The 26,450-nt window shown below is 33.2% G+C and overlaps 1 protein-coding gene across 2 annotated transcripts in view; it reads right to left on the minus strand.

Annotated features, from left to right (window-relative positions):
- Positions 1-26,450, minus strand: part of LOC118197295 (uncharacterized) — a 307,554-nt gene that overhangs the window by 51,690 nt on the left and 229,414 nt on the right. For both annotated transcript variants that reach the window (XM_085806934.1, XM_085806935.1), the window contains exons 20-25: positions 23,529-23,582; positions 23,361-23,414; positions 19,618-19,671; positions 19,465-19,518; positions 17,952-18,005; positions 12,145-12,198 (exon numbers count right to left, since the gene is read on the minus strand). In XM_085806934.1, coding sequence (XP_085663060.1) covers positions 12,145-12,198; positions 17,952-18,005; positions 19,465-19,518; positions 19,618-19,671; positions 23,361-23,414; positions 23,529-23,582 — 324 coding nt within the window. The remainder of the gene's footprint in view (positions 1-12,144; positions 12,199-17,951; positions 18,006-19,464; positions 19,519-19,617; positions 19,672-23,360; positions 23,415-23,528; positions 23,583-26,450) is intronic.

Consider the following 26,450-nt stretch of genomic DNA (forward strand, 5'->3'; position numbering starts at 1 on the left):
TCTTTGAAAAGTTGAAATTATATTTTAATACTTTTAACTGATCCTCCGAAAGATTCCTATTGGAGATATTAACGATGGAGTTAACGTTTACAGTGGGAAGATCAGCTAGATAATTGGGACTATCCGACTGGTGTGTGAGTTTTTGGAATTTAGAAATGAGCACATTTTTATGCCGTTGACAAACGGTATCGGTTCTAGACCAGGATGTATGTTCAAATGAGGAAAAATTTTTTTTCAGTGGAATTAGCAATTTTTAAATGGAGGTAATATAATTCAAATTCAATTTTAGATAAACGTTTGCGTGTGTCCCTTATAATGTGACGAAGAAGTGCCAATTTGAATTTATGCAAAATTTTTGAAACGTGAACGGAAGCTTTAAGGCTACATTTCACATGTATAAATTTGGGAATGAAATTTTGATGTTTGCATTTAAGTAGAAACTGTAGATGATTCAAGAATTTCGTACGCTTAAGGCGTAACTTACAAAATCGGTTCCAGTCAGTGGACATATTGTGAAAAGGGCACAAGCAAGAAACAAGTGAACAAAAGAAATGTAATTCCGAAAGTCCAAACAAGTAATTACTTATAACATGAAAAAAAAAAAAAAAACACCAATAAATAATGAAGACAATTTTCATCAACAAATGACAAAAACATTCCAAAAGGAGAGAAACATCCAATACTGAAAAACCAATAGCCACGTGGAAAGAAGCAACGAAAGTCAAAATCGTGCACGAGGTAAACCGAAAAAATATAGAATTACCTCGAAAATGCCGGTTGATAGCATAAACCAAATCCGAAAAAATGATGGCCACGTGGAAAGAAGTAAATAAAATGGTGCACGTGGTAAAACAATAAACAGTAAAATATTCTCGAAAATGCCGGTTGATAGCACAAACTAGACTAGAAGAGAAACACGCTAATGTGACAATCAAAACCGTGAAAAACAACCTTATATTTAGCGTAGGTATAATGAAACACTCAATCGATTTCGAGGGCAGCTAAAGGTCCCTCCTCATCAGGAGAAAGAAATACATAGAAAGAAGAAAATAGGAATCACAGAAACGCGTGGTGCTTATCAGCACTGCACGTCGTTATAACTAGATTTTTAATCAGAGTTGCACTGGCCGCCTACTTTTACTGAGCCAGGCTGTCTGATCAAGCATAAAGAAATATTAGCGAAGTTAAAATAGGGAGTGAGGGGCAAATGCACATTACGCTCAAAATCTGAACTTCAAATAATGGAAATCATCCACTGAACGGATTTTTATACCCTCTGGTAGTACCAAGTGCGAGGAGGTAACGCCATCTATCGGCAAAAATAATTGAATTAAGACAGTAGAATTTTAAAGGCATTAGGAAGGACTGGATTGGACTTCAAATCATTAACTAAACTTTCTAAATCTTTGTGAATGTGAAAAGCCTCAAGAAAATCCAATTCGCCTATGGAAGAAGCCTTTTGGATGATTTTTGCAGACCCAAAATCAAAATTATGGTTAAAAGTCCAGGTATGATACGCTATTGAAGACTTGTTAATTTCCCCTTTTTTGACATAAGATTCATGTTCCTTGATACGAAACTTCAACGCTCTTTTTGTTTGGCCAATATATCTTAAACCACACTGACATGATATACTATAAATTCCCCAAGAATTCAAGACAGAAACGCAATCTTTTAGAATCGAAGGGTGAATTTTATTAATAGGGGAGAAACCGACTTGAAAATTGAATTTCTGGAGAATCCGTGCAATTTTATAGCTAACAGAAGGATAAAATGGAAGCACGACAAGGTCATTGATATTATTTCTAACAGTGGAATGTCTTCTTTGATGGGAATCTGAAAATTTTTTGACGGCTTTATCAATAATCACGGGAGAAAATCCACGGTCAATCGCAACTGCTCTCAAATAATTAAGTTCATTGGTAAGCAAAGATTCAGAGGAACAAACTTTTAGCGCGCGGAAAACATAATAGTAAAAAGAAGCCATTTTTTGCTTAACAGGGTGGCATGACTTGGCATGGGGTGGTAAACAAACTGCAAAGGGTTTACGGTACACAGTGGTGCTAAAATCGGTTTCATTGCGGATTATAAGAATATCGAGGAAGGGGAGGGAATTGTTGGATTCAATTTCAAGAGTGAATTGGATGGCTGGATCAATTGAATTCATAATAGATAGAATCTCGGATAAATCCTCTTTATAACCGTCAAAAAGTGCGAAAGTGTCGTCAACATACCGAATCCAAAGACGAAAAGATAATTTATCAAATAATTTCATCTCAAAATAGTGCATATAAATGTCAGCAAGTACCGGACTGAGAGGATTACCCATAGCCAATCCTTCAACTTGACGAAAATATGCATTTTGGAAAACAAAGTGGGTTTGACTTAGAGAAACTTTAGTAAGCGAAACCAACTCATTAATTTCAGTATGTGTGAAGTGAAATTCCCGAAGCCTAGTTTCAAGACAATTTAGTGCTCCTTCGACCGGAACGTTAGTAAACAATGATTTGACATCAAATGAAACCATAATGGAACGTAGTGGGGAAATATTTTTGAGTTTATCAATGACTTCAACAGAATTTTTTACAGTGTGAATATTGTTATCAAGTAGAGGAGAAAATCTGGAAACTAAATATTTGGCCAAAGGATATGAAGCAGTACCTATGTTGGAAAACAATTGGTCGAAAAGGAATACCGGTTTTGTGGACTTTTGGAAGAGCATAAAGTCTAGCGCAGTTAGTAATAGGCGGAATAAGTGATTTCTTCAACTGAGTTGGCAGAATGTGGGAAGATTTAATAGCACTTTTTACTTTCATGAGGTCCGAAGTTGAAGGATCTTTAGCGATCGAGCAGTATGGGCCTTCATTTATCAATTTAGAGACTCCAGTAATATACGTGTGTTTGTCCATAACAACGATCTGTCCGCCCTTATCAGCTTTAGAGATAATGATATTGGTATCAGAATTAATTTCACGTAAGATCTCATTTTCCTTTTTGCTAAGATTAGAACCCAAAGATTTATTGTTAAAATTAACGTTATGAGTAATTAAGTGGCGGATTGTATCCTTCTGCGTTTCCGAAATTTTGGAGAATTTAAAGGCTTTCTCTATAGGGGCGATGATTTGAGGAATTGAAGGTTTAGATGTCTTTGAAAAGTTGAAATTATATTTTAATACTTTTAACTGATCCTCCGAAAGATTCCTATTGGAGATATTAACGATGGAGTTAACGTTTACAGTGGGAAGATCAGCTAGATAATTGGGACTATCCGACTGGTGTGTGAGTTTTTGGAATTTAGAAATGAGCACATTTTTATGCCGTTGACAAACGGTATCGGTCCTAGACCAGGATGTATGTTCAAATGAGGAAAAATTTTTTTTCAGTGGAATTAGCAATTTTTAAATGGAGGTAATATAATTCAAATTCAATTTTAGATAAACGTTTGCGTGTGTCCCTTATAATGTGACGAAGAAGTGCCAATTTGAATTTATGCAAAATTTTTGAAACGTGAACGGAAGCTTTAAGGCTACATTTCACATGTATAAATTTGGGAATGAAATTTTGATGTTTGCATTTAAGTAGAAACTGTAGATGATTCAAGAATTTCGTACGCTTAAGGCGTAACTTACAAAATCGGTTCCAGTCAGTGGACATATTGTGAAAAGGGCACAAGCAAGAAACAAGTGAACAAAAGAAATGTAATTCCGAAAGTCCAAACAAGTAATTACTTATAACATGAAAAAAAAAAAAAACACCAATAAATAATGAAGACAATTTTCATCAACAAATGACAAAAACATTCCAAAAGGAGAGAAACATCCAATACTGAAAAACCAATAGCCACGTGGAAAGAAGCAACGAAAGTCAAAATCGTGCACGAGGTAAACCGAAAAAATATAGAATTACCTCGAAAATGCCGGTTGATAGCATAAACCAAATCCGAAAAAATGATGGCCACGTGGAAAGAAGTAAATAAAATGGTGCAGGTGGTAAAACAATAAACAGTAAAATATTCTCGAAAATGTCGGTTGATAGCACAAACTAGACTAGAAGAGAAACACGCTAATGTGACAATCAAAACCGTGAAAAACAACCTTATATTTAGCGTAGGTATAATGAAACACTCAATCGATTTCGAGGGCAGCTAAAGGTCCCTCCTCATCAGGAGAAAGAAATACATAGAAAGAAGAAAATAGGAATCACAGAAACGCGTGGTGCTTATCAGCACTGCACGTCGTTATAACTAGATTTTTAATCAGAATTGCACTGGCCGCCTACTTTTACTGAGCCAGGCTGTCTGATCAAGCATAAAGAAATATTAGCGAAGTTAAAATAGGGAGTGAGGGGCAAATGCACATTACGCTCAAAATCTGAACTTCAAATAATGGAAAGCAACCACTGAACGGATTTTTATACCCTCTGGTAGTATCAAGTGCGAGGAGGTAACGCCATCTATCGGCAAAAATAATTGAATTAAGACAGTAGAATTTTAAAGGCATTAGGAAGGACTGGATTGGACTTCAAATCATTAACTAAACTTTCTAAATCTTTGTGAATGTGAAAAGCCTCAAGAAAATCCAATTCGCCTATGGAAGAAGCCTTTTGGATGATTTTTGCAGACCCAAAATCAAAATTATGGTTAAAAGTCCAGCTATGATACGCTATTGAAGACTTGTTAATTTCCCCTTTTTTGACATAAGATTCATGTTCCTTGATACGAAACTTCAACGCTCTTTTTGTTTGGCCAATATATCTTAAACCACACTGACATGATATACTATAAATTCCCCAAGAATTCAAGACAGAAACGCAATCTTTTAGAATCGAAGGGTGAATTTTATTAATAGGGGAGAAACCGACTTGAAAATTGAATTTCTGGAGAATGCAATAATAGTAAAAAGAAGCCCTGTTAAGCAAAAAAATGGCTTCTTTTTTACTATTATGTTTTCCGCGCGCTAAAAGTTTGTTCCTCTGAATCTTTGCTTACCAATGAACTTAATTATTTGAGAGCAGTTGCGATTGACCGTGGATTTTCTCCCGTGATTATTGATAAAGCCGTCAAAAAATTTTCAGATTCCCATCAAAGAAGACATTCCACTGTTAGAAATAATATCAATGACCTTGTCGTGCTTCCATTTTATCCTTCTGTTAGCTATAAAATTGCACGGATTCTCCAGAAATTCAATTTTCAAGTCGGTTTCTCCCCTATTAATAAAATTCACCCTTCGATTCTAAAAGATTGCGCTTCTGTCTTGAATTCTTGGGGAATTTATAGTATATCATGTCAGTGTGGTTTAAGATATATTGGCCAAACAAAAAGAGCGTTGAAGTTTCGTATCAAGCAACATGAATCTTATGTCAAAAAAGGGGAAATTAACAAGTCTTCAATAGCGTATCATAGCTGGACTTTTAACCATAATTTTGATTTTGGGTCTGCAAAAATCATCCAAAAGGCTTCTTCCATAGGCGAATTAGATTTTCTTGAGGCTTTTCACATTCACAAAGATTTAGAAAGTTTAGTTAATGATTTGAAGTCCAATCCAGTCCTTCCTAATGCCTTTAAAATTCTACTGTCTTAATTCAATTATTTTTGCCGATAGATGGCGTTACCTCCTCGCACTTGGTACTACCAGAGGGTATAAAAATCCGTTCAGTGGTTGCTTTCCATTATTTGAAGTTCAGATTTTGAGCGTAATGTGCATTTGCCCCTCGCTCCCTATTTTAACTTCGCTAATATTTCTTTATGCTTGATCAGACAGCCTGGCTCAGTAAAAGTAGGCGGCCAGTGCAACTCTGATTAAAAATCTAGTTATAACGACGTGCAGTGCTGATAAGCACCACGCGTTTCTGTGATTCCTATTTTCTTCTTTCTATGTATTTCTTTCTCCTGATGAGGAGGGACCTTTAGCTGCCCTCGAAATCGATTGAGTGTTTCATTATACCTACGCTAAATATAAGGTTGTTTTTCACGGTTTTGATTGTCACATTAGCGTGTTTCTCTTCTAGTCTAGTTTGTGCTATCAACCGGCATTTTCGAGAATATTTTACTGTTTATTGTTTTACCACGTGCACCATTTTATTTACTTCTTTCCACGTGGCCATCATTTTTTCGGATTTGGTTTATGCTATCAACCGGCATTTTCGAGGTAATTCTATATTTTTTCGGTTTACCTCGTGCACGATTTTGACTTTCGTTGCTTCTTTCCACGTGGCTATTGGTTTTTCAGTATTGGATGTTTCTCTCCTTTTGGAATGTTTTTGTCATTTGTTGATGAAAATTGTCTTCATTATTTATTGGTGTTTTTTTTTTTTTTTTTTTCATGTTATAAGTAATTACTTGTTTGGACTTTCGGAATTACATTTCTTTTGTTCACTTGTTTCTTGCTTGTGCCCTTTTCACAATATGTCCACTGACTGGAACCGATTTTGTAAGTTACGCCTTAAGCGTACGAAATTCTTGAATCATCTACAGTTTCTACTTAAATGCAAACATCAAAATTTCATTCCCAAATTTATACATGTGAAATGTAGCCTTAAAGCTTCCGTTCACGTTTCAAAAATTTTGCATAAATTCAAATTGGCACTTCTTCGTCACATTATAAGGGACACACGCAAACGTTTATCTAAAATTGAATTTGAATTATATTACCTCCATTTAAAAATTGCTAATTCCACTGAAAAAAAATTTTTCCTCATTTGAACATACATCCTGGTCTAGGACCGATACCGTTTGTCAACGGCATAAAAATGTGCTCATTTCTAAATTCCAAAAACTCACACACCAGTCGGATAGTCCCAATTATCTAGCTGATCTTCCCACTGTAAACGTTAACTCCATTGTTAATATCTCCAATAGGAATCTTTCGGAGGATCAGTTAAAAGTATTAAAATATAATTTCAACTTTTCAAAGACATCTAAACCTTCAATTCCTCAAATCATCGCCCCTATAGAGAAAGCCTTTAAATTCTCCAAAATTTCGGAAACGCAGAAGGATACAATCCGCCACCTAATTACTCATAACGTTAATTTTAACAATAAATCTTTGGGTTCTAATCTTAGCAAAAAGGAAAATGAGATCTTACGTGAAATTAATTCTGATACTAATATCATTATCTCTAAAGCTGATAAGGGCGGACAGATCGTTGTTATGGACAAACACACATATATTACTGGAGTCTCTAAATTGATAAATGAAGGCCCATACTGCTCGATCCCTAAAGATCCTTCAACTTCGGACCTCATGAAAGTAAAAAGTGCTATTAAATCTTCCCACATTCTGCCAACTCAGTTGAAGAAATCACTTATTCCGCCTATTACTAATTGCGCTAGACTTTATGCTCTTCCAAAAGTCCACAAAACCGGTATTCCTTTTCGACCAATTGTTTCCAACGTAGGTACTGCTTCATATCCTTTGGCCAAATATTTAGTTTCCAGATTTTCTCCTCTACTTGATAACAATATTCACACTGTAAAAAATTCTGTTGAAGTCATTGATAAACTTAAAAATATTTCCCCACTTCGTTCCATTATGGTTTCATTTGATGTCAAATCATTGTTTACTAATGTTCCGGTCGAAGGAGCACTAAATTGTCTTGAAACTAGGCTTCGGGAATTTCACTTCACACATACTGAAATTAATGAGTTGGTTTCGCTTACTAAAGTTTCTCTAAGTCAAACCCACTTTGTTTTCCAAAATGCATATTTTCGTCAAGTTGAAGGATTGGCTATGGGTAATCCTCTCAGTCCGGTACTTGCTGACATTTATATGCACTATTTTGAGATGAAATTATTTGATAAATTATCTTTTCGTCTTTGGATTCGGTATGTTGACGACACTTTCGCACTTTTTGACGGTTATAAAGAGGATTTATCCGAGATTCTATCTATTATGAATTCAATTGATCCAGCCATCCAATTCACTCTTGAAATTGAATCCAACAATTCCCTCCCCTTCCTCGATATTCTTATAATCCGCAATGAAACCGATTTTAGCACCACTGTGTACCGTAAACCCTTTGCAGTTTGTTTACCACCCCATGCCAAGTCATGCCACCCTGTTAAGCAAAAAATGGCTTCTTTTTACTATTATGTTTTCCGCGCGCTAAAAGTTTGTTCCTCTGAATCTTTGCTTACCAATGAACTTAATTATTTGAGAGCAGTTGCGATTGACCGTGGATTTTCTCCCGTGATTATTGATAAAGCCGTCAAAAAATTTTCAGATTCCCATCAAAGAAGACATTCCACTGTTAGAAATAATATCAATGACCTTGTCGTGCTTCCATTTTATCCTTCTGTTAGCTATAAAATTGCACGGATTCTCCAGAAATTCAATTTTCAAGTCGGTTTCTCCCCTATTAATAAAATTCACCCTTCGATTCTAAAAGATTGCGTTTCTGTCTTGAATTCTTGGGGAATTTATAGTATATCATGTCAGTGTGGTTTAAGATATATTGGCCAAACAAAAAGAGCGTTGAAGTTTCGTATCAAGGAACATGAATCTTATGTCAAAAAAGGGGAAATTAACAAGTCTTCAATAGCGTATCATAGCTGGACTTTTAACCATAATTTTGATTTTGGGTCTGCAAAAATCATCCAAAAGGCTTCTTCCATAGGCGAATTGGATTTTCTTGAGGCTTTTCACATTCACAAAGATTTAGAAAGTTTAGTTAATGATTTGAAGTCCAATCCAGTCCTTCCTAATGCCTTTAAAATTCTACTGTCTTAATTCAATTATTTTTGCCGATAGATGGCATTACCTCCTCGCACTTGGTACTACCAGAGGGTATAAAAATCTGTTCAGTGGTTGCTTTCCATTATTTGAAGTTCAGATTTTGAGCGTAATGTGCATTTGCCCCTCGCTCCCTATTTTAACTTCGCTAATATTTCTTTATGCTTGATCAGACAGCCTGGCTCAGTAAAAGTAGGCGGCCAGTGCAACTCTGATTAAAAATCTAGTTATAACGACGTGCAGTGCTGATAAGCACCACGTGTTTCTGTGATTCCTATTTTCTTCTTTCTATGTATTTCTTTCTCCTGATGAGGAGGGACCTTTAGCTGCCCTCGAAATCGATTGAGTGTTTCATTATACCTACGCTAAATATAAGGTTGTTTTTCACGGTTTTGATATGAAACGTTGTTTCATAAAATTTGTTGATCACATACTTTACTTTAGGAAGGCTAAAAATTCTTTATTATTAGAAAACATCTTGAAAAGTCATATTTACTCTACTTTTTGCAAATTGTGTGTGTACCTTACTTAACTCAATAAAATAGAGGTTCAGAAATTTTCAATTAGTAAAATTAACAACTAATACAAGAAATTTAATAGAATGACGTATACAGATTATTTAAGTTTGTAAAAAGATCTGTACACAGACCCCATGAGATCCCAAAATATTTAACAATAGACCCAGATTAGAATTTAAGGTTTAAGTAATTAAACATGAATGAATTTAACTAACATATTGCATAGACTACGAAGATACTGAAAATAATGCGAAAACGTAAGGATCGTGGAATTATTTTTTTGACCTATAGTAAGTGTTAAACATGCCTCAAAAGGAATAAAATGAGTGTTCATAGTACAGAAACCGATCAGTTCTAAACTGCAAACTAAAGGACAATGTGCAAAGCATTCTCTAATTAACTATGATATTTGCAATTTCAAATGATTCTGTCTATATTAAATTTATAAAAGTGATGTTTTGCATTATGCAGTAAAACATATTTCAGCATCACACGGAAGAGCGTATTCTGCATTATGAAGCGCGATTTGCTACTTGAATGCTTAATACTACCTACTTAGCTAATACTGCGTCTTATCTCTTTAATCTGTCTAATAAGCAGGAGAAACAGTATTAACTTTACAGGTAAGAATAAAACTTAAACCGTGCGAATAAAAGCTACTTATAAAATTAAATATAATTATAAATATTTATTATCTGAACATATAAAACGTTGTTTCATAATATTTGTTGATCACTTACCTTACTTTAGGAAGGCTAAAAATTCTTTATTATTAGAAAACATCTTGAAAAGTCATATTTACTCTACTTTTTGCAAATTGTGTGTGTACCTTACTTAACTCAATAAAATAGAGGTTCATAAATTTTCAGTTAGTAAAATCAACAACTAATACAAGAAATGTAATAGAATGACGTATACAGATTATTTAAGTTTGGAAAAATATCTGTACACAGACCCCATGAGATCCCAAAATATTTAACAATAGACCCAAATTAGAATTTACGGTTTAAGTAATTAAACATGAATGAATTAAACTAACATATTGCATAGACTACGAAGATACTGAAAATAATGCGAAAACGTAAGGATCGTGGAATTATTTATTTGACCTATAGTTTAAGTGTTAAACATGCCTCAAAAGGAATAAAATGAGTGTTCATAGTACAGAAACCGATGAGTTCTAAACTGCAAAGTAAAGGACAATGTGCAAAGCTTTCTCTAATTAACTATGATATTTGCAATTTCAAATGATTCTGTCTATATTAAATTTATAAAAGTGATGTTTTGCATTCTGCAGTAAAAAATATTTCAGCATCACACGGAAGAGAGTATTCTGCATTATGAAGCGCGATTTCCTACTTGAATGCTTAATACTACCTACTTAGCTAATACTGCGTCTTATCTCTTTAATCCGTCTAATAAGCAGGAGAAACAGTATTAACTTTACAGGTAAGAATAAAACTTAAACCGTGCGAATAAAAGCTACTTATAAAATTAAATATAATTATAAATATTTATTATCTGAACATATAAAACGTTGTTTCATAATATTTGTTGATCACTTACCTTACTTTAGGAAGGCTAAAAATTCTTTATTATTCGAAAACATCTTGAAAAGTCATATTTACTCTACTTTTTGCAAATTGTGTGTGTACCTTACTTAACTTAATAAAATAGAGGTTCAGAAATTTTCAATTAGTAAAATTACCAACTAATACAAGAAATGTAATAGAATGACGTATACAGATTATTTAAGTTTGGAAAAAGATCTGTACACAGACCGCATTAGATCCCAAAATATTTAACAATAGACACAAATTAGAATTTACGGTTTAAATAATTAAACATGAATGAATTAAACTAACATATTGCATAGATTACGAAGATACTGAAAATAATGCAAAAACGTGAGGATCGTGGAATTATTTATTTGACCTATAGTTTAAGTGTTAAACATGCCTCAAAAGGAATAAAATGAGTGTTCATAGTACAGAAACCGATCAGTTCTAAACTGCAAACTAAAGGACAATGTGCAAAGCTTTCTCTAATTAACTATGATATTTGCAATTTCAAATGATTCTGTCTATATTAAATTTATAAAAGTGATGTTTTGCATTATGCAGTAAAAAATATTTTAGCTTCACACGGAAGAGCGTATTCTGCTTTATGAAGCGCGATTTCCTACTTGAATGCTTAATACTACCTACTTAGCTAATACTGCGTCTTATCTCTTTAATCCGTCTAATAAGCAGGAGAAACAGTATTAACTTTACAGGTAAGGATAAAACTTAAACAGTGCGAACACCGAGAAAACAATTAGGAAAGTATACCCCACAGCCGCAGTAAATTGCTTCAGTAAATGCAACCAAAGCAGATAGCTCAATGGACTAGTTCTTATACCGGAAGCTGTTATAATGTATAGAAAAGGCATAAATCGCGATCCTAACGATCCTTTGCACTACGTATCTGCTGAGTTGACTGCGATTTCACATAGCAATGCACATTAAAATCAAATTATCATTATTAAAAACCAAATTTATCATGCGTCTTTGTTTCATGAGTAGATTATTCTTTAAAAATTTTAAACATCTTTAAAAGAATTATACAGCTACCTGGTTTTAATTTCTCGTACTTTTAAGATAACTCTTTGTACTTTATTCTTATAAGTGATTGGACAGCAAAAGTGAAAATTTAGTGTTATGATATTAAATAACACTAAATTTTTATTTTTTTTATTTATTGAACTTGTTTCTCAAAACAATGATCGGTTAATACCCCTAAAATTTATCATATATAATGTGGAATTATAAAAGCTAGATTTTGGTTTTATAATACAATTCTAAAAAAAAATGAGATAGTAAAAATGGGACAGTTTATAGCATTAAATATTTACTTACTTTCAAGCCATCATTCCCACTTTCTCCTTGTGGTCCAGGAGGTCCTGGGGGACCCTAAATAATTTTGACAAGTTAAAAGCTAAGTAAACTAAATTCTGTGCATTACATAAACAATTCTCTTTTTTCTAAATAATATATGAATCTTTTCATAGCATTTAGATGATACTTCATTTCTGAACGGCATGCATATTTAATTTATAAAATTTCACTTATGTATAGAAATGAGAAATAATTTTGATACTAACTACTCAAACTTGTTTCAATTCTTATACAACTACTATCTTGTTTGAGCGAATTATCATCATCACAACTAAATTGATCTGCGCTGTAACTTCACAATCAACTACTATTAGATATTTTATTCCTGAACGGCATGCATATTTAATTTATAAAAATTCACTTATATATAGAAATGAGATTCAAAGATGTCTTTGGAAAAGGTCCCATGAAGCTGAATCTATAAAGTTGGCTCAACTAATTTTGATACTAACTATTCAAACTTGCTCCAATTCTTATACAACTACTATCTTGTTTGAGCGAATTATAATCATCACATCAAAATTGATCTGCACTGTAACTTCATAATCAACTATTAGATATGATGCAAGTAAAATATTTGTTGATACAACTCGCAGACAGTGCAGATTTAAAAAAATCTACATTACTTGACGGGATTAGAATGAAATCAAGTATTTAACTAAATGGTTTAGAAAAATTAAATTTGTCAGAATGCCAACACAGTAACAGTATGAACCCTTAACAAACTCTGATATCACATACAAAAGCTGCAATAGTAGCCCACCTAAAAAAGGTGCTATCAGTAGATAAATAGCTACTAAAATGTTGCAATCGAAACTCATTTAAAAAGCTGCACGCACTATTTGAACTCTACCTGATTTGTAGTCTGATGAAAATTGGAAAACAGAAAGGCTAGGAAAGAATAGAGATGAAAATTGGTGGAAAACAGAAAGGCTAGGAAAGAATAGAGATGAAAATTGTCGGTCATTTAAATAAAAATTATACGCTCATATACTGATATCATTTCTCCGACACATTATCCATAGAAAATGAAACTCAAAATATATTTCTGCATTTCAGTCTGGTAAAATCGAATTCAAAATCAAAATCTGAAGAAATAAGATTATTTGGTTAGTAATGAAAAGAAACAGGATGCGAATTTTTTAAAAAGACGTAATTTATAGCTGTGTCTTATTCAAGAATGTTTAATTTGATATTCTAAAGCCATTGTTTTCCATGTGAGATCTTACTAGAGTTAGATTCTTAAGGCAGATTCCAAGCCACTTAATCTTTCGTCGAATTCATGACCTACTGAATGGAACGAAAAATATTTAACATTCCAATTCCAACGTATTTTGTTAGAGGAAAAATTTAAATTTATAGTCTTTTCCTGACCTTACTGAATTTAACTACTTGCTTTAATTCAGAAGTCAAACAACAAAAATCAGCGTTATATTTACCAAATTTTCACAGGACTAGTTTCGATGGTTTTACCGAACCACCATCTTCAGCTGCAAAACCGCAAATGAACCAGATAGGAAATAATGATTAGATAAGATAAGAAAGCCTGAACAAGAATAAACAAGTGGCGCCATCTGTTGGTAAAACCAGAACTAAAACATAATTTCTTTAAAGGCCGAAGGCAAATTTGGATTGGAATTAGGATCGTTAACTAGGACAGAAAGATTTTTATGAATGTGAAATGCCTCTAGAAAATCCAGTTCTCCAATGGAAGATGTTTTTTGAATAATTTTGGCAGCAGAAAAACTGAAAGTGTGGTTTTCGGACCAACAATGTTGAGCAACAGAAGACTTCTGTGTTTCCTTTTTTCTAACATATGCCTCATGTTCCTTGACGCGAAATTTTAAGGCTCTTTTAGTTTGGCCAATGTAAATTAAACCACACTGGCAAGGAATCCTATAAATACCCCAGGAATTCATATCCGGAATGGGGTCCTTGAGTCTGGAACTCGGAATTTTATTGATGGGAGAATAAACAACCCGAAAGTTAAATTTCTGCAAAATATGTGCAACTTTATAGCTAATTGATGGAAAGAAGGGAATGACAACAGAATTTTTATAATCTCCTAAAACAAGAGTGTGCCTTTTAGTGTGTTGAGATGAGAATTTTTTAACTGCTTGATTAATAATGTTGAGTGGAAAGCCCCTGTCAATAGCTATTGCTTTTAAATAATTTAGTTCTTCATCAAGGGCTAGTTTGGAGGAGCAAACTTGAAGAGCACGGAAAACATAGGAATAAAATGAAGCTAACTTTTGTTAGCGAAGTCTGGTTTCTAGACATCTTAATGCACCCTCCACTGGGACATTGGTGAATAAGGATTTTACATCAAAAGAAACCATGAGTAATTTACTCACTTCGCGAATTTCATTTCTCTTGCATCGAAATTGATGAGCTAATTTCTCTCACTCAACTCTGTTTGAAACAAACACATTTTGTTTTCCAAAATAAATATTACAAGCAAACTGAGGGATTAGCCATGGGAAGCCCCCTCAGTCCCATCCTGGCTGATATCTACATGCATTATTATGAATCAAAATTGTTTGAAACTTTAAACTTCCCGGCATGGTTCCGCTACGTAGACGATACTTTTACTCTGTTTGAAGGTAATAAAGATGATTTAAATAAAGTTCTTTCAACAATGAATTCTATTGATCCTGCTATTCAGTTCACTTTTGAACTTGAGACTTGCAATTCTCTTCCGTTTCTCGACATTCTGGTCACACGTAACACATCCAACTTCAGTACTACGGTTTACCGTAAACCTTCATCGGTTTGCCTTCCACCACACTTTAAATCATGTCATCCGACTAAACAAAAGTTAGCTTCATTTTATTCCTATGTTTTCCGTGCTCTTCAAGTTTGCTCCTCCAAACTAGCCCTTGATGAAGAACTAAATTATTTAAAAGCAATAGCTATTGACAGGGGCTTTCCACTCAACATTATTAATCAAGCAGTTAAAAAATTCTCATCTCAACACACTAAAAGGCACACTCTTGTTTTAGGAGATTATAAAAATTCTGTTGTCATTCCCTTCTTTCCATCAATTAGCTATAAAGTTGCACATATTTTGCAGAAATTTAACTTTCGGGTTGTTTATTCTCCCATCAATAAAATTCCGAGTTCCAGACTCAAGGACCCCATTCCGGATATGAATTCCTGGGGTATTTATAGGATTCCTTGCCAGTGTGGTTTAATTTACATTGGCCAAACTAAAAGAGCCTTAAAATTTCGCGTCAAGGAACATGAGGCATATGTTAGAAAAAAGGAAACACAGAAGTCTTCTGTTGCTCAACATTGTTGGTCCGAAAACCACACTTTCAGTTTTTCTGCTGCCAAAATTATTCAAAAAACATCTTCCATTGGAGAACTGGATTTTCTAGAGGCATTTCACATTCATAAAAATCTTTCTGTCCTAGTTAACGATCCTAATTCCAATCCAAATTTGCCTTCGGCCTTTAAAGAAATTATGTTTTAGTTCTGGTTTTACCAACAGATGGCGCCACTTGCTTATTCTTGTTCAGGCTTTCTTATCTTATCTAATCATTATTTCCTATCTGGTTCATTTGCGGTTTTGCAGCTGAAGATGGTGGTTCGGTAAAACCATCGAAACTAGTCCTGTGAAAATTTGGTAAATATAACGCTGATTTTTGTTGTTTGACTTCTGAATTAGTATTTATTCGGCGTGTTATTGTGTCTTAATTACTTGCTTTAATTTAGACATAGAATTCATTTTAAGTAAAAATTTAATTTAAATGGAGGAGGTTAACATAAATGTATTATGAATGTTAATATAAATGCACAAGTAAGGATTTACTGATTTATTATTAATCACATCACATTGTCAGAATGAGTTATTTGCCAATTAATTCCAAAAAAAATTAAATATCTTTTCCTAGTTTTATTAAGATGGATAATTACTAATCCAGTTACTTTGTTCATAAAGTGCAACTTCTTACCGTCCTTGAACCAAACATACAAAATGAGAACAGGAGATAAATCACAGATTACAAGAAAAGATAAACGGTTCCTAAAAATAACTGCAAAACCTCAGTTTAACCATGAAGACCGTTATACTGGATAAAAACCTGTCAACGAATAACTGTAATAGAAAACTAATTGCTTTTGTGACTTTGTATGTACTATATTTGTCGTCCATTTAAAAATTTACTAAAGCCTTAATGAGTTTGAAGAGAGATATCTAAAAGAAAAAAAACCTCTAGCCACCTGCGATGTTATCTGTGATCCACTCTGCCATTTCTATGAAGTACTTGAAAGAGACTATCTTGGGTTATCATGTTACAACGTATGATTAGAATCATAAAACTAATAATCATGCAACAAAGGAAACCCTTTTAGCAGAACAGTAGCTTATGACTTAGTAGTAGGTTATTAACAGAGCTCATGGACAGCTTTTGCAAAAAAATAGGCACACAGTATGTATTTATGGGTAAATAATCATATGGCAAGATAAGGAAACCATTAAAAATATTTTAAACACCCTAGATAGTTACAATCTCAGTTACATGATGTTATATTTTCAAAATCTAATATTTAATCTCTTAAACTTAAAGAAAGTGGCAATCGTGTGACAGGGATCAGTTGTCACTGGTAAACGTTTAGTACAATCAGCAGCATTTTGTACTTATTTCAATTCCTCGAACTTTGTCCATTGTAACAGTACTTATAAAAATAGTTTTTTCACAAGAATTGAGCCTAAACTGATATTTTATGTTATCGAAAGCAACGCTGTCTATCTGTTCCTTCTCAAATGGATGAAGTTTGGGTAAATATGTGTAAAATTTTAAATTCTGTTTTTTATCATTAAACATGATTAAAATGTTTTTTTTTAATTTTGGCTTAGGCATTAGTAAGCCAAAACTGAAAGAAAAACATACATTTGTAATAATTATTTAAATTATTTATTTTAGTTACTTTGTAAGATCTAGTTTTCTTAGCTAGCATAAACTGCTACTAGACCTACTTGAAAATCTATTAACGACTTATCGCTAAGATGAATACAGCAGTGGGAGTGTGTAAAAGACCCTTTTATTGAACCATTTATTTACAGACGGCCCAGTCTTTGTGCTTACAAATGTACCATCTACTTGTGGCGATAAAACTAAAGATAATAGTAAGCTAACTACCTTTAAAGATGAGCTAGTTGTTGAAGACCACACAAATTAATTTAACCTAGCAGGTTGATTCAGAAACCTACACCGGTGTAATGTTAAACTTCGGTGGCAAGAATGCAAAGTCGAGATTCATAATTCAAACAGCTGATAGAAAGAACAACGTGCGCACTCACTAGCGAAACAAAATTTTTCCACTATTTCAGTTTAAATACACACTCGTTCAACTTAACTCATTCACATCCTGGCGAGGGAAAGCGAAATAAACAAGAAATGACGGAAAATGCTAACAAATTAAAATAGCTATTAGTCAAAACAATATACACTTCACAGCTTATTCTAAAGAATCTACATATTTAAGAAATTTCTAACGATTTAGTCTAAAAAATCAAAATATTTTCTAGAAATATTTCAATCCTTACTAATTTCAAGAATATTAAAACACATTTGTAAATTTAGGAACATCTTACGACTAGCCTTGGATGCAATAAAGTTTTTAAGCTGGTTTCCAGATTATGGAATAAATTAAACAACATTCATTGCACAATATATTGGGAATTTTCAAATTAATAAATTTTCAGACTTTGTCCATTGTAACACTAACAGTTAGTTTTAAAATACTATAGAGCATTAGCTTACCGCATCACCAGCTTGAGCTACTTCACCGGGTATTCCTGGTTCCCCTTGAGCTCCCTATATAATTAAATATACTGTTAACCAAAAGCAAATTTATGCATGAAAATAATATATTGCAAATTTACTTTGCTGTAACAACAGTTATTGTTTTAATTATTTTATTGCATGAATGATGATTATTCGATAATTTTCGATAGCAAATGAAATATACTTTGCGTTTGAAAATATACACTATAAATGCAAACAATTATTATGAACACCGTAGTAGTGTAATGCTGTTCATCAGTATCAAATCATGTACCCGAAGAATATAATCATGAATTTCACAAACAGAGATCACAAATCCTACGGGGCAAAAAGCCATCGATTTTATTTCTGTAGTGTTTGAGTATGTTAAATATTTATACTATTTCTTCTTCACACATAGTTAATCTTTAATCAAAAGGAAAATGAAACTGTATATATGTATATTTCCGAGATGAATGCAAACTATCAGCATTATTTGAAGAAACAACCTTGGAAAACATTACATCGGAAATTAATGTTGACTCTTCTCTTAACTTAAGCATAAGATTATTTGACATACTACCGCGAAAAGGCCTATGGTACACAACATTCTGCTACGACTAGTAGACAAAGAGAAAACGAAATATTAGGCTTCAACGGTAAGAGCCTACCTTAACTAGATAGCAACTTATTGAAAGTATATCAGCTGGATCGAAGAATCGCAGTTTTGATTTTGCCATTGATATGGGATAATTCATGAGTACATAAGGCAACAAAAAGTTAATGAAGCTTTAGATTTCCTTTTAAAACCTGAGAAATGTGGACAGATAGAGATAGCATAACATTTTGAAAAAGATTTATAAGTAATTCTTTGTGATCTCTCGTACCCATGGACATTCTTGCCATTAGCTCAAGCTATAAAAAAAACTTCGGCGATCTTTCATAAAATAAGACTCATAGTCTTATTTTATGAAAGATGGAATCTTATCATAAAGATGGAATACTCTTATGATGAGATGGAATCTCATCATAAGACTCATATATAATAAAGAGTATATCATAATTTACTGACTTATTTTCTTTCATAAAATAAGTCAGTAAATAAACCTTCAACGATGTCGTCTTTCAATAATAAATTGTTGTCGAGTATCATTATGAATGACAACCCAATAGTAGACAACTGGTATGAATTTATAATGCAGCAGGGGGATCTTGGATTGCTTGATTAAATAAATTGAAATCTTATGGAGCTAACTGGGAAAGTAATATTAACTTTAGACTTCTCTTAGAAAATAAGAGTGGTGAACAATAATCGCTTTCTGACAGTCTGTGCGCCAATACCTCCGCTTTTCCAGGACACTAGTTAATGATCAGCAAGGCTGTTGGTATTAAAGGAGGTCAGCATCATTACTAGTTTGGTTTAAATACTGTTTATGTTTTCAGTGCTTATGCTAGGAATATAATGAGCAATGCGGATAAATTCTTAATATACTATCTGGTGTAATTTTACCTTGTCACCTTTAAGTCCAGGTTGGCCTGGAATTCCTGCAGGTCCAGCAGGTCCCTAAGGAAATTAGAGCAATACAATTGAGTTAGTTTGTGACTTTATTTTCCTAAAGCAGCAAATTAAAATTACTTTAAAAGATGTTACTATAAAACTTACCGGGAAACCGACGAGACCTGGTTCTCCTCTTAGGCCAGCAACACCAGGAATTCCCTACAAAAATAATCAAACTCTTAATCAAATTAAATCTCTTAATCAAACATTATTATGTAACTATTAAATAGTTATACTCATTAAATACTTTTTCTGTTAAAATCTTATTGATTTCATGCACCGTTTAAAGTTATCTACTACACAACTATTTTATGCCGACTAGAATTGACATTATATTACTGAGATGTTCCTTAAAGTTGTGAATGTAATAGCAAGTAGGATACGGTACGATTTTCGGGACAAAATAATCTATTATTAGCTGAAAAGAGACCAAACCAAAACAGTTGCCACACACTTTGCCACACCAAAAAGAAGTGGCTTCACCATTGTTAACAATCAATTTCATTGCCCGTCATGACACTGGAGTGTAAAAGTATGGAATATTGTCTGAGATACTGCTCACTACCCCGTTGGAAATAGGTTTGTAATTCCCTGAAAAGATTTTGAATGAACCTATAGAAAACTCCGATTTTTCAATTGGCGACAAGTCTGAAGATCTGGTAAACCATCATAACACGATAGTACTTTGTAGACATTCTTGCGAGATGTTTCAGAATGTGAACGTGAAGTGTCCAATAAGGCCCAGACCATTCAATAAAATGGAGTACTTCATGTATTAAAATTTTCTGAACATATTAAGCAGCTATTACACTGACATCCTTAAGTATCAAAGAAGAATGGATAGTATATGTCCGAACCGTGTTTCATTCAATACATGTTTTTCTTTTTCTGCTTTTGCGTATTTTTTTATCGTCGAACCTTCAAAAGCAGATTTCATAGCTCAAGATGACTGAAGAACATACTGCATTTCAACGCATTTCAAGTTACTTAGGCAAACTCAGGAGAAGTTAGTTTGTTGCGAAGTGGCAATGGTTGAGCAAGATCCTGCGCATACAACCTTTCGCAAGGATTAGAAATCGTATGCTGAGTGACGAGTTGACCGCTCCTCTAAAGCGACAGAACTCCTTTAGAAGCACCTAGGATTTATATTCAAATGAGTCAATTACACTCATTAGTCCTAGTTTACCAAACACCCTCCGGTAGGCCGGTTATGCGCCGCTTCTTGAGGCTCATTAGATGCGTACATTGCTTACAAAGACGAGTTTTAAGCAATTTTCATAAAGTAATTGAACTGCTCGTAAGAAATTAAACTATTTTTTTTTCAAAAGTCCATTTTTCCCCAGATGCGGGTGAAACGTCAAATAATCCACTCGAAAGGGTTCGCAAACAAGAACTATAGGAAACTCAGTATTTACAAGTTATAAGGTATTTCTCCCGCCTTCCTAGCTTGTCTTCGTGGTGTAGTGGCTCTGCACGCTCAGCGCGTAATTGAGAGGTCCGTGGTTCGGTTCCCGGTGAAGGTGTCGCATATTTTTCATCTCTCCGGCCTCGAAAAATACCTAATGTCTCTGCAGTGGCGCCCGAACTAAAAGGGTGTTGGATGATGATTCTCCATACCCAGGATTTGGCGATTGGGTCCCTAAAAACGCCAGTCGCCTTTTAAAAGGGGGAGTATGTAAGGCGTTTCTCCCGCCTTCCAAGCGTGCCTTCGTGGTGTAGTGGCTCTGCACGCTGGGCAGGTATTCCAGAGGTCCGTGGTTCGATTCCCGGCGAAGGCGATTGCTCATTTTTCATCTTGCCTGCTTCTAAAAAATATACATCATGTCTCTACAGTGTCGCCCGAACTAAAAGGATGTTGGATGATGGTTCTTCACACAAAGGATATGAATGCGAAGTAATTTGAATGCGATTGGGTCCCCTAAAAACCCCAGTCGCCCTTTAAAAAAGGGGAGTATATCAGGTAGTTTTCCCGCTTTCCTGGCGTGCCTTCGTGGTTGTAGTGGTTCTGCACGCTAAGCCGGTATTCCAGAGGTCCGTGGTTTGATTCCCAGCGAAGGCGTTGCTAATTTTTCATCTCTCCGGCTTTTCCAATTAACCTAATGTCTCTACAAAGTAATAATGCTCCATGACCTTCATTTACACAAATTTCAACAAACGGTACTGTATGTTGTAATTTCATATTTACACAGGGTTTACTCAGGGTATTTAACTTAGAACTCGCTAGTAAAATGAATTAACTCCCCGCAGTTTAGATTTCACATCATGGATAAATAAAAATTATAAATATACGCACAGCGCAAGGAAATTTTCAACTGTTTAAATATTATTTACTCTTTTAGAAAACTCCCCCCCCCCAAAAGTAAGTGGAGCTATCACACATTGACTTCAGAAATTTAAACTTTGGAACAAGTGGCTACATATGTTAAAAACATGAACGCAGTAAAAAAATGCATACATTAAATCAGAGTCCTCGTACTCTAAGCGTCTCTAACTTCTCTTACTAAGCAATTTCTTGAACAATCATTAACAAACTCAGTATAAACAGACGAGTAAATTGCATGCAAATTGATGATTGATTAAAAAGGTTAATTAGGGAGGCATCGTTTATATTTTATTCATCATTATATAATTTTGGTGATAATTATTTATGAAAGTGAGATGCAATTTCTTGAGAAGGTGCTATTTTTAAATTACCAGATTAGACGAAGCACAATTGCAATACAAAATTAGAACTACACTTTTTTTCCATCAAAACCTTATATATAAATATAAAAAAATAAAAATAAAAAATAAATATATAAAATAAAAATTATATAAAAATTTCCTTATATTTGTACATCACATAGAACCCCACATGTGTTACGTGGATGAAATTGTATTCAGTCAGTTACTAATCAAAAGACGCAGAACAATTAACCAAGAACTTTACAAACTAATATTAACTCTAGCTTTGAAAATGCAGAATTAACCTAATTACAAAATTTAACTGATATACCTCAAGATAAAAGGAAAAAATATAGTTACAGAGAAATCAGTTCTCAAAAGCAGGCGTGATCAAAGACTTACTGAAAATTAAAATTCAAGTGTTTGGTTTTGTTTCGACATTTTAATGATATCAGATGAATATTAATAACCTCGAGTTATTTTTAATACTTTTATTGTCCCAAGAATGAATTTTCTAAATTAATTATAACCTTTACCTCACTGCATTTCGTAACTGTAATTTCTTCATTTATGATATTTATTTACTTATATAGTTGCCTTTTAATAAACTCAATCTCGTTAATATTATAAAAGATCTTATTCTAAAATTACATCACTTAACATTAACAATTTCTGCTATTTGGGAAATTAAATTGTTCTTTCTTTTATTGCTATAAAATGTTATAACAGCATCTCCTTAAAAGTTACTGCTAATGCGATTAATTATCAAGCGAGCGCAATGAAGGTTATTTACAGGTGAATTCTTGATGAATTCTATTCCCTAATAGTAAACAAAAAGTACAATCAGAATCTAAATTCAGAGAGAAATTATTAACTTTCATAGCTAATTTAAACTATAAAAGATGACTGCTTGACATTTATTGCATTTAATAATAAAGTTTCCAAGCGATTCGCTTTTGCATAAATTTGGTGTTGCATTTGATAAATTTGCAAATTATATTTAAATAACTAGGTTTATTTGAATGTGTATCTCTTACATTTTATTTCTTTTGGTGAATTTTACTTCTTATTACTAATTTTACTTAACGCGTAATGAGTTAGGCTGAGCAAATTCATTTACATATTCAAATCTATACATTCATACATAATACTTTGCGCAAACGAATACATGGAAAGTGACTTACTCTTTCACCTTGAGGTCCAGGTTCTCCTGCTCTTCCAACATCTCCTTTCTCGCCCTACACAAAGTGAATGATCATGACTCAAGAATAAATACAATCCGTTCTGGTCTTTTACATTAAGATTGATAGTAATTTATTTACACAAATAAAGTAACGTCGTAAACCATTTACCTTTGTTCCGTCGACGCCAGGGAAACCTGTTTCCCCTCTCTCACCTTTGTCTCCCTACATCAGATAAATAAAAATAAATCAATTTACGGGTCATGAAGTTTCACTTCGAATTATTTTCACCAATACGTTAAACAGAAATTTGTCACATCATTATTTTATGCCATTAATGGAATAACGAGAACTGGAGATGGTAGTATTAAAATGAAAATGAAAACAAAGTTTTGTCCGGATTTCTGTTACTTCCTTTACACTTTATTAGATTACCTGTATTTCAAAGGCAGTTAAGTTACATAAGGTAGTGTTTCAAATTTTTAAGGGTAAGAAATTTAGAGACAAACTGGAAATGAATGTAATTAAAATTTTTCGTGCTGAGGTAAATACATGGTAAAACACATTTCTGACAAAGAGATATTTTTTTCCTTTTATTTTATCTAAATGAAAAGGAACAAAAAACCATTCGAATGTTACGGATTATTGAATATCATTTGAATATTACAGATTAATATTTATCAGAAATAATACTCAAAATATTTTTGTTATTTGATAATTCAGGCCCACCAGCGGCCGAGCGGTAAAGTCACTGAACACTGGTAGTTCGGTCCGAGGCTCGAATCCCGCGAACGGGCTGGCTGCATGGGCGTTTTCGTGGTTTTCCCCATGTGTAACGTGTATACGAGCCAGTTTCCCTTAGTAAGTCCTCCACGAAGGCATCCCTCCCCTTAGGCAGATAGCCCTCGAGGCTTTGCCATAATCACACACGCACACATTTGATAATTCACTCAGCAATAATTAACCAGTAGTTTAATTTTCATTGAAGATCCAAAATCCTTTTATATTTGATTATTCATCTAATGAATGTTTATTTGCAAGAGACTAAATATCCTTATAATTTAAATCTTCACTGAAATTTATACGAGGATGTATATTACTTATTGTAAACTTTTATGAAAGTAGAAAGACTAATTCTTTTATTTCAGTTATCTTTTCGTGTTTCTTTTTTAATTGCATTGCAGACTAGCACAAAAATAACCAATCTTTTATGCTTTTTGAGTGAATGGTGGTAAGAATGTGCTTCAAACAACAAACGAAATTTTAGAACAATAAAGAAAAAAATAAAGAGAATATGACTTTGTGGTTAACGCATTTTGCTAAGTTTTTTGCACGTATTTTAATTTCCTAATCGAACAGAATAATTCATGATAATAACATAAGTGACAATACGAATTCCACATTTAATAAATTTTAAGTAAAGCAATATTTAATTACTCACATATTTATACGAATTCAACATTTAATAACTTTCACGCAAAGTAATATTGAATTAGTCACATATTTAAGTATGGGAAACCTAAACATATTTTAAGAAGGCCAGTTGCTCATGAGCAGCAGGGAAAAAAATTCTTCTTCCTATTTTTTTTTAAAATTTCGACTTATTCGAGCGTGGATGTTAGAACTTACCGAGTGCAATAAAATAGCTTTCATGTTCCTCATTCTTTATTTAAATTACACATTTATAAAAATTAATTACAATTTTATTGTAAATCTTTTGTGTTTATATTATCAAGTAAAAGTGATAAGTAATTTTTCTCTTATTTTCACAAGTTTATCGGGCACAATTCTATTACTTCCCTCAAGACTATGAAACAATTACTGTCAATTAAACAAACACTTATTGTTTCAACACTGAAACTGTCTAGTACTTTTTTTTTTCGAATCACAGAATCAACATTCTGACTTACGGGGGTAGGAGGAAGGATAAGTCTCATAATTAATAAGAAATGAAGTACATGGGCGATTTTAAATATTAAAGACCAGTTGCTTGCGGTATAATAGCGTAATTGACAGAGTATCTCATTTAAATTTCAAGTTCTTGAGTAGTTTTTATTTACGAATTTTCTACTAGGCAGAATTATTATATTATATTCCATGATGTCAACATTAAATTATTCAGCAGTAAATATATTGTTTGGCATTTTCGGAAACAGTTAGACTAGGCGTCCCAGACGTTTGACTACCCTCGGTTAGAAATTATTACATTGCTTAAAACTACACATTTCTGATCCCTTGACCACTCTTTGATATCTTCACCTATTAAACTATCCATAAAATTCTTCAGCTAGAGGGTTAAATTGTCGCGATGCATTGCAAAATAATCAAAAGTTATTGGTTAGTTTTATTTCTAAATCTATGTATTTAAGTGAAATAAGGTTCATAACTTCTTCCCCCCCATTTTGCTCGAGATGAAGCCACTATTATAACAATCTTCATTTTCTTTGATTAGTTTCGCTTATTTAAACAACAAAACTTCGCAGCAGGGATCAGAATAATTTTTCTTCTTGATGGACAAACAGAATAAAAAATACTTCAAATACAAAAAAACTTTTCTTTAAAGCTACGCTAATTTAGAATTACACTTCGCTGCTTTTCTTACATCTCTTGCACATAATTATATATGGTTATGTTTAGCTACGCAATTTTAAGTTCTTGTAAAGGCAACATATCATTTTGACTACAGTTATTCACATTTTATTAATAAACTAGTCGCAGAAATTTTTAATGTTTGGTACTTAGTATTCGTTTTAGCTAATTGAACACAAATTTGAATAACAATCTTGAATAGTCTTGTCTTAACCAATGTTCCATCCTTTGAAACCGTCATTTTACTTCTGGGACTGAAAACTCGTCTTATGTTTATATAAATGACACATCAATAGAAATTTCCACTTTTTTCAGTCTAGTTTAATGGTATAATAAGTTGACTAAATATGCAAATAGAGTATTTTCTAGACCTTATCTGTTAGTAACAAGTTAAATAATTATCCTTCAGAAAAGAATTTTAAAAAATGGTGTTGTAGAAATAAAATTTTAAAAATGTTATTTATGTAATTTTGGTATTAATTGTAATCAATTATTGTAACAAGA

Source organism: Stegodyphus dumicola, chromosome X1 (assembly GCF_044657685.1).
Source record: "Stegodyphus dumicola isolate Sdum_Otavi_A_Nest chromosome X1, ASM4465768v1".
Taxonomy (NCBI): Eukaryota; Metazoa; Arthropoda; class Arachnida; order Araneae; family Eresidae; genus Stegodyphus; species Stegodyphus dumicola.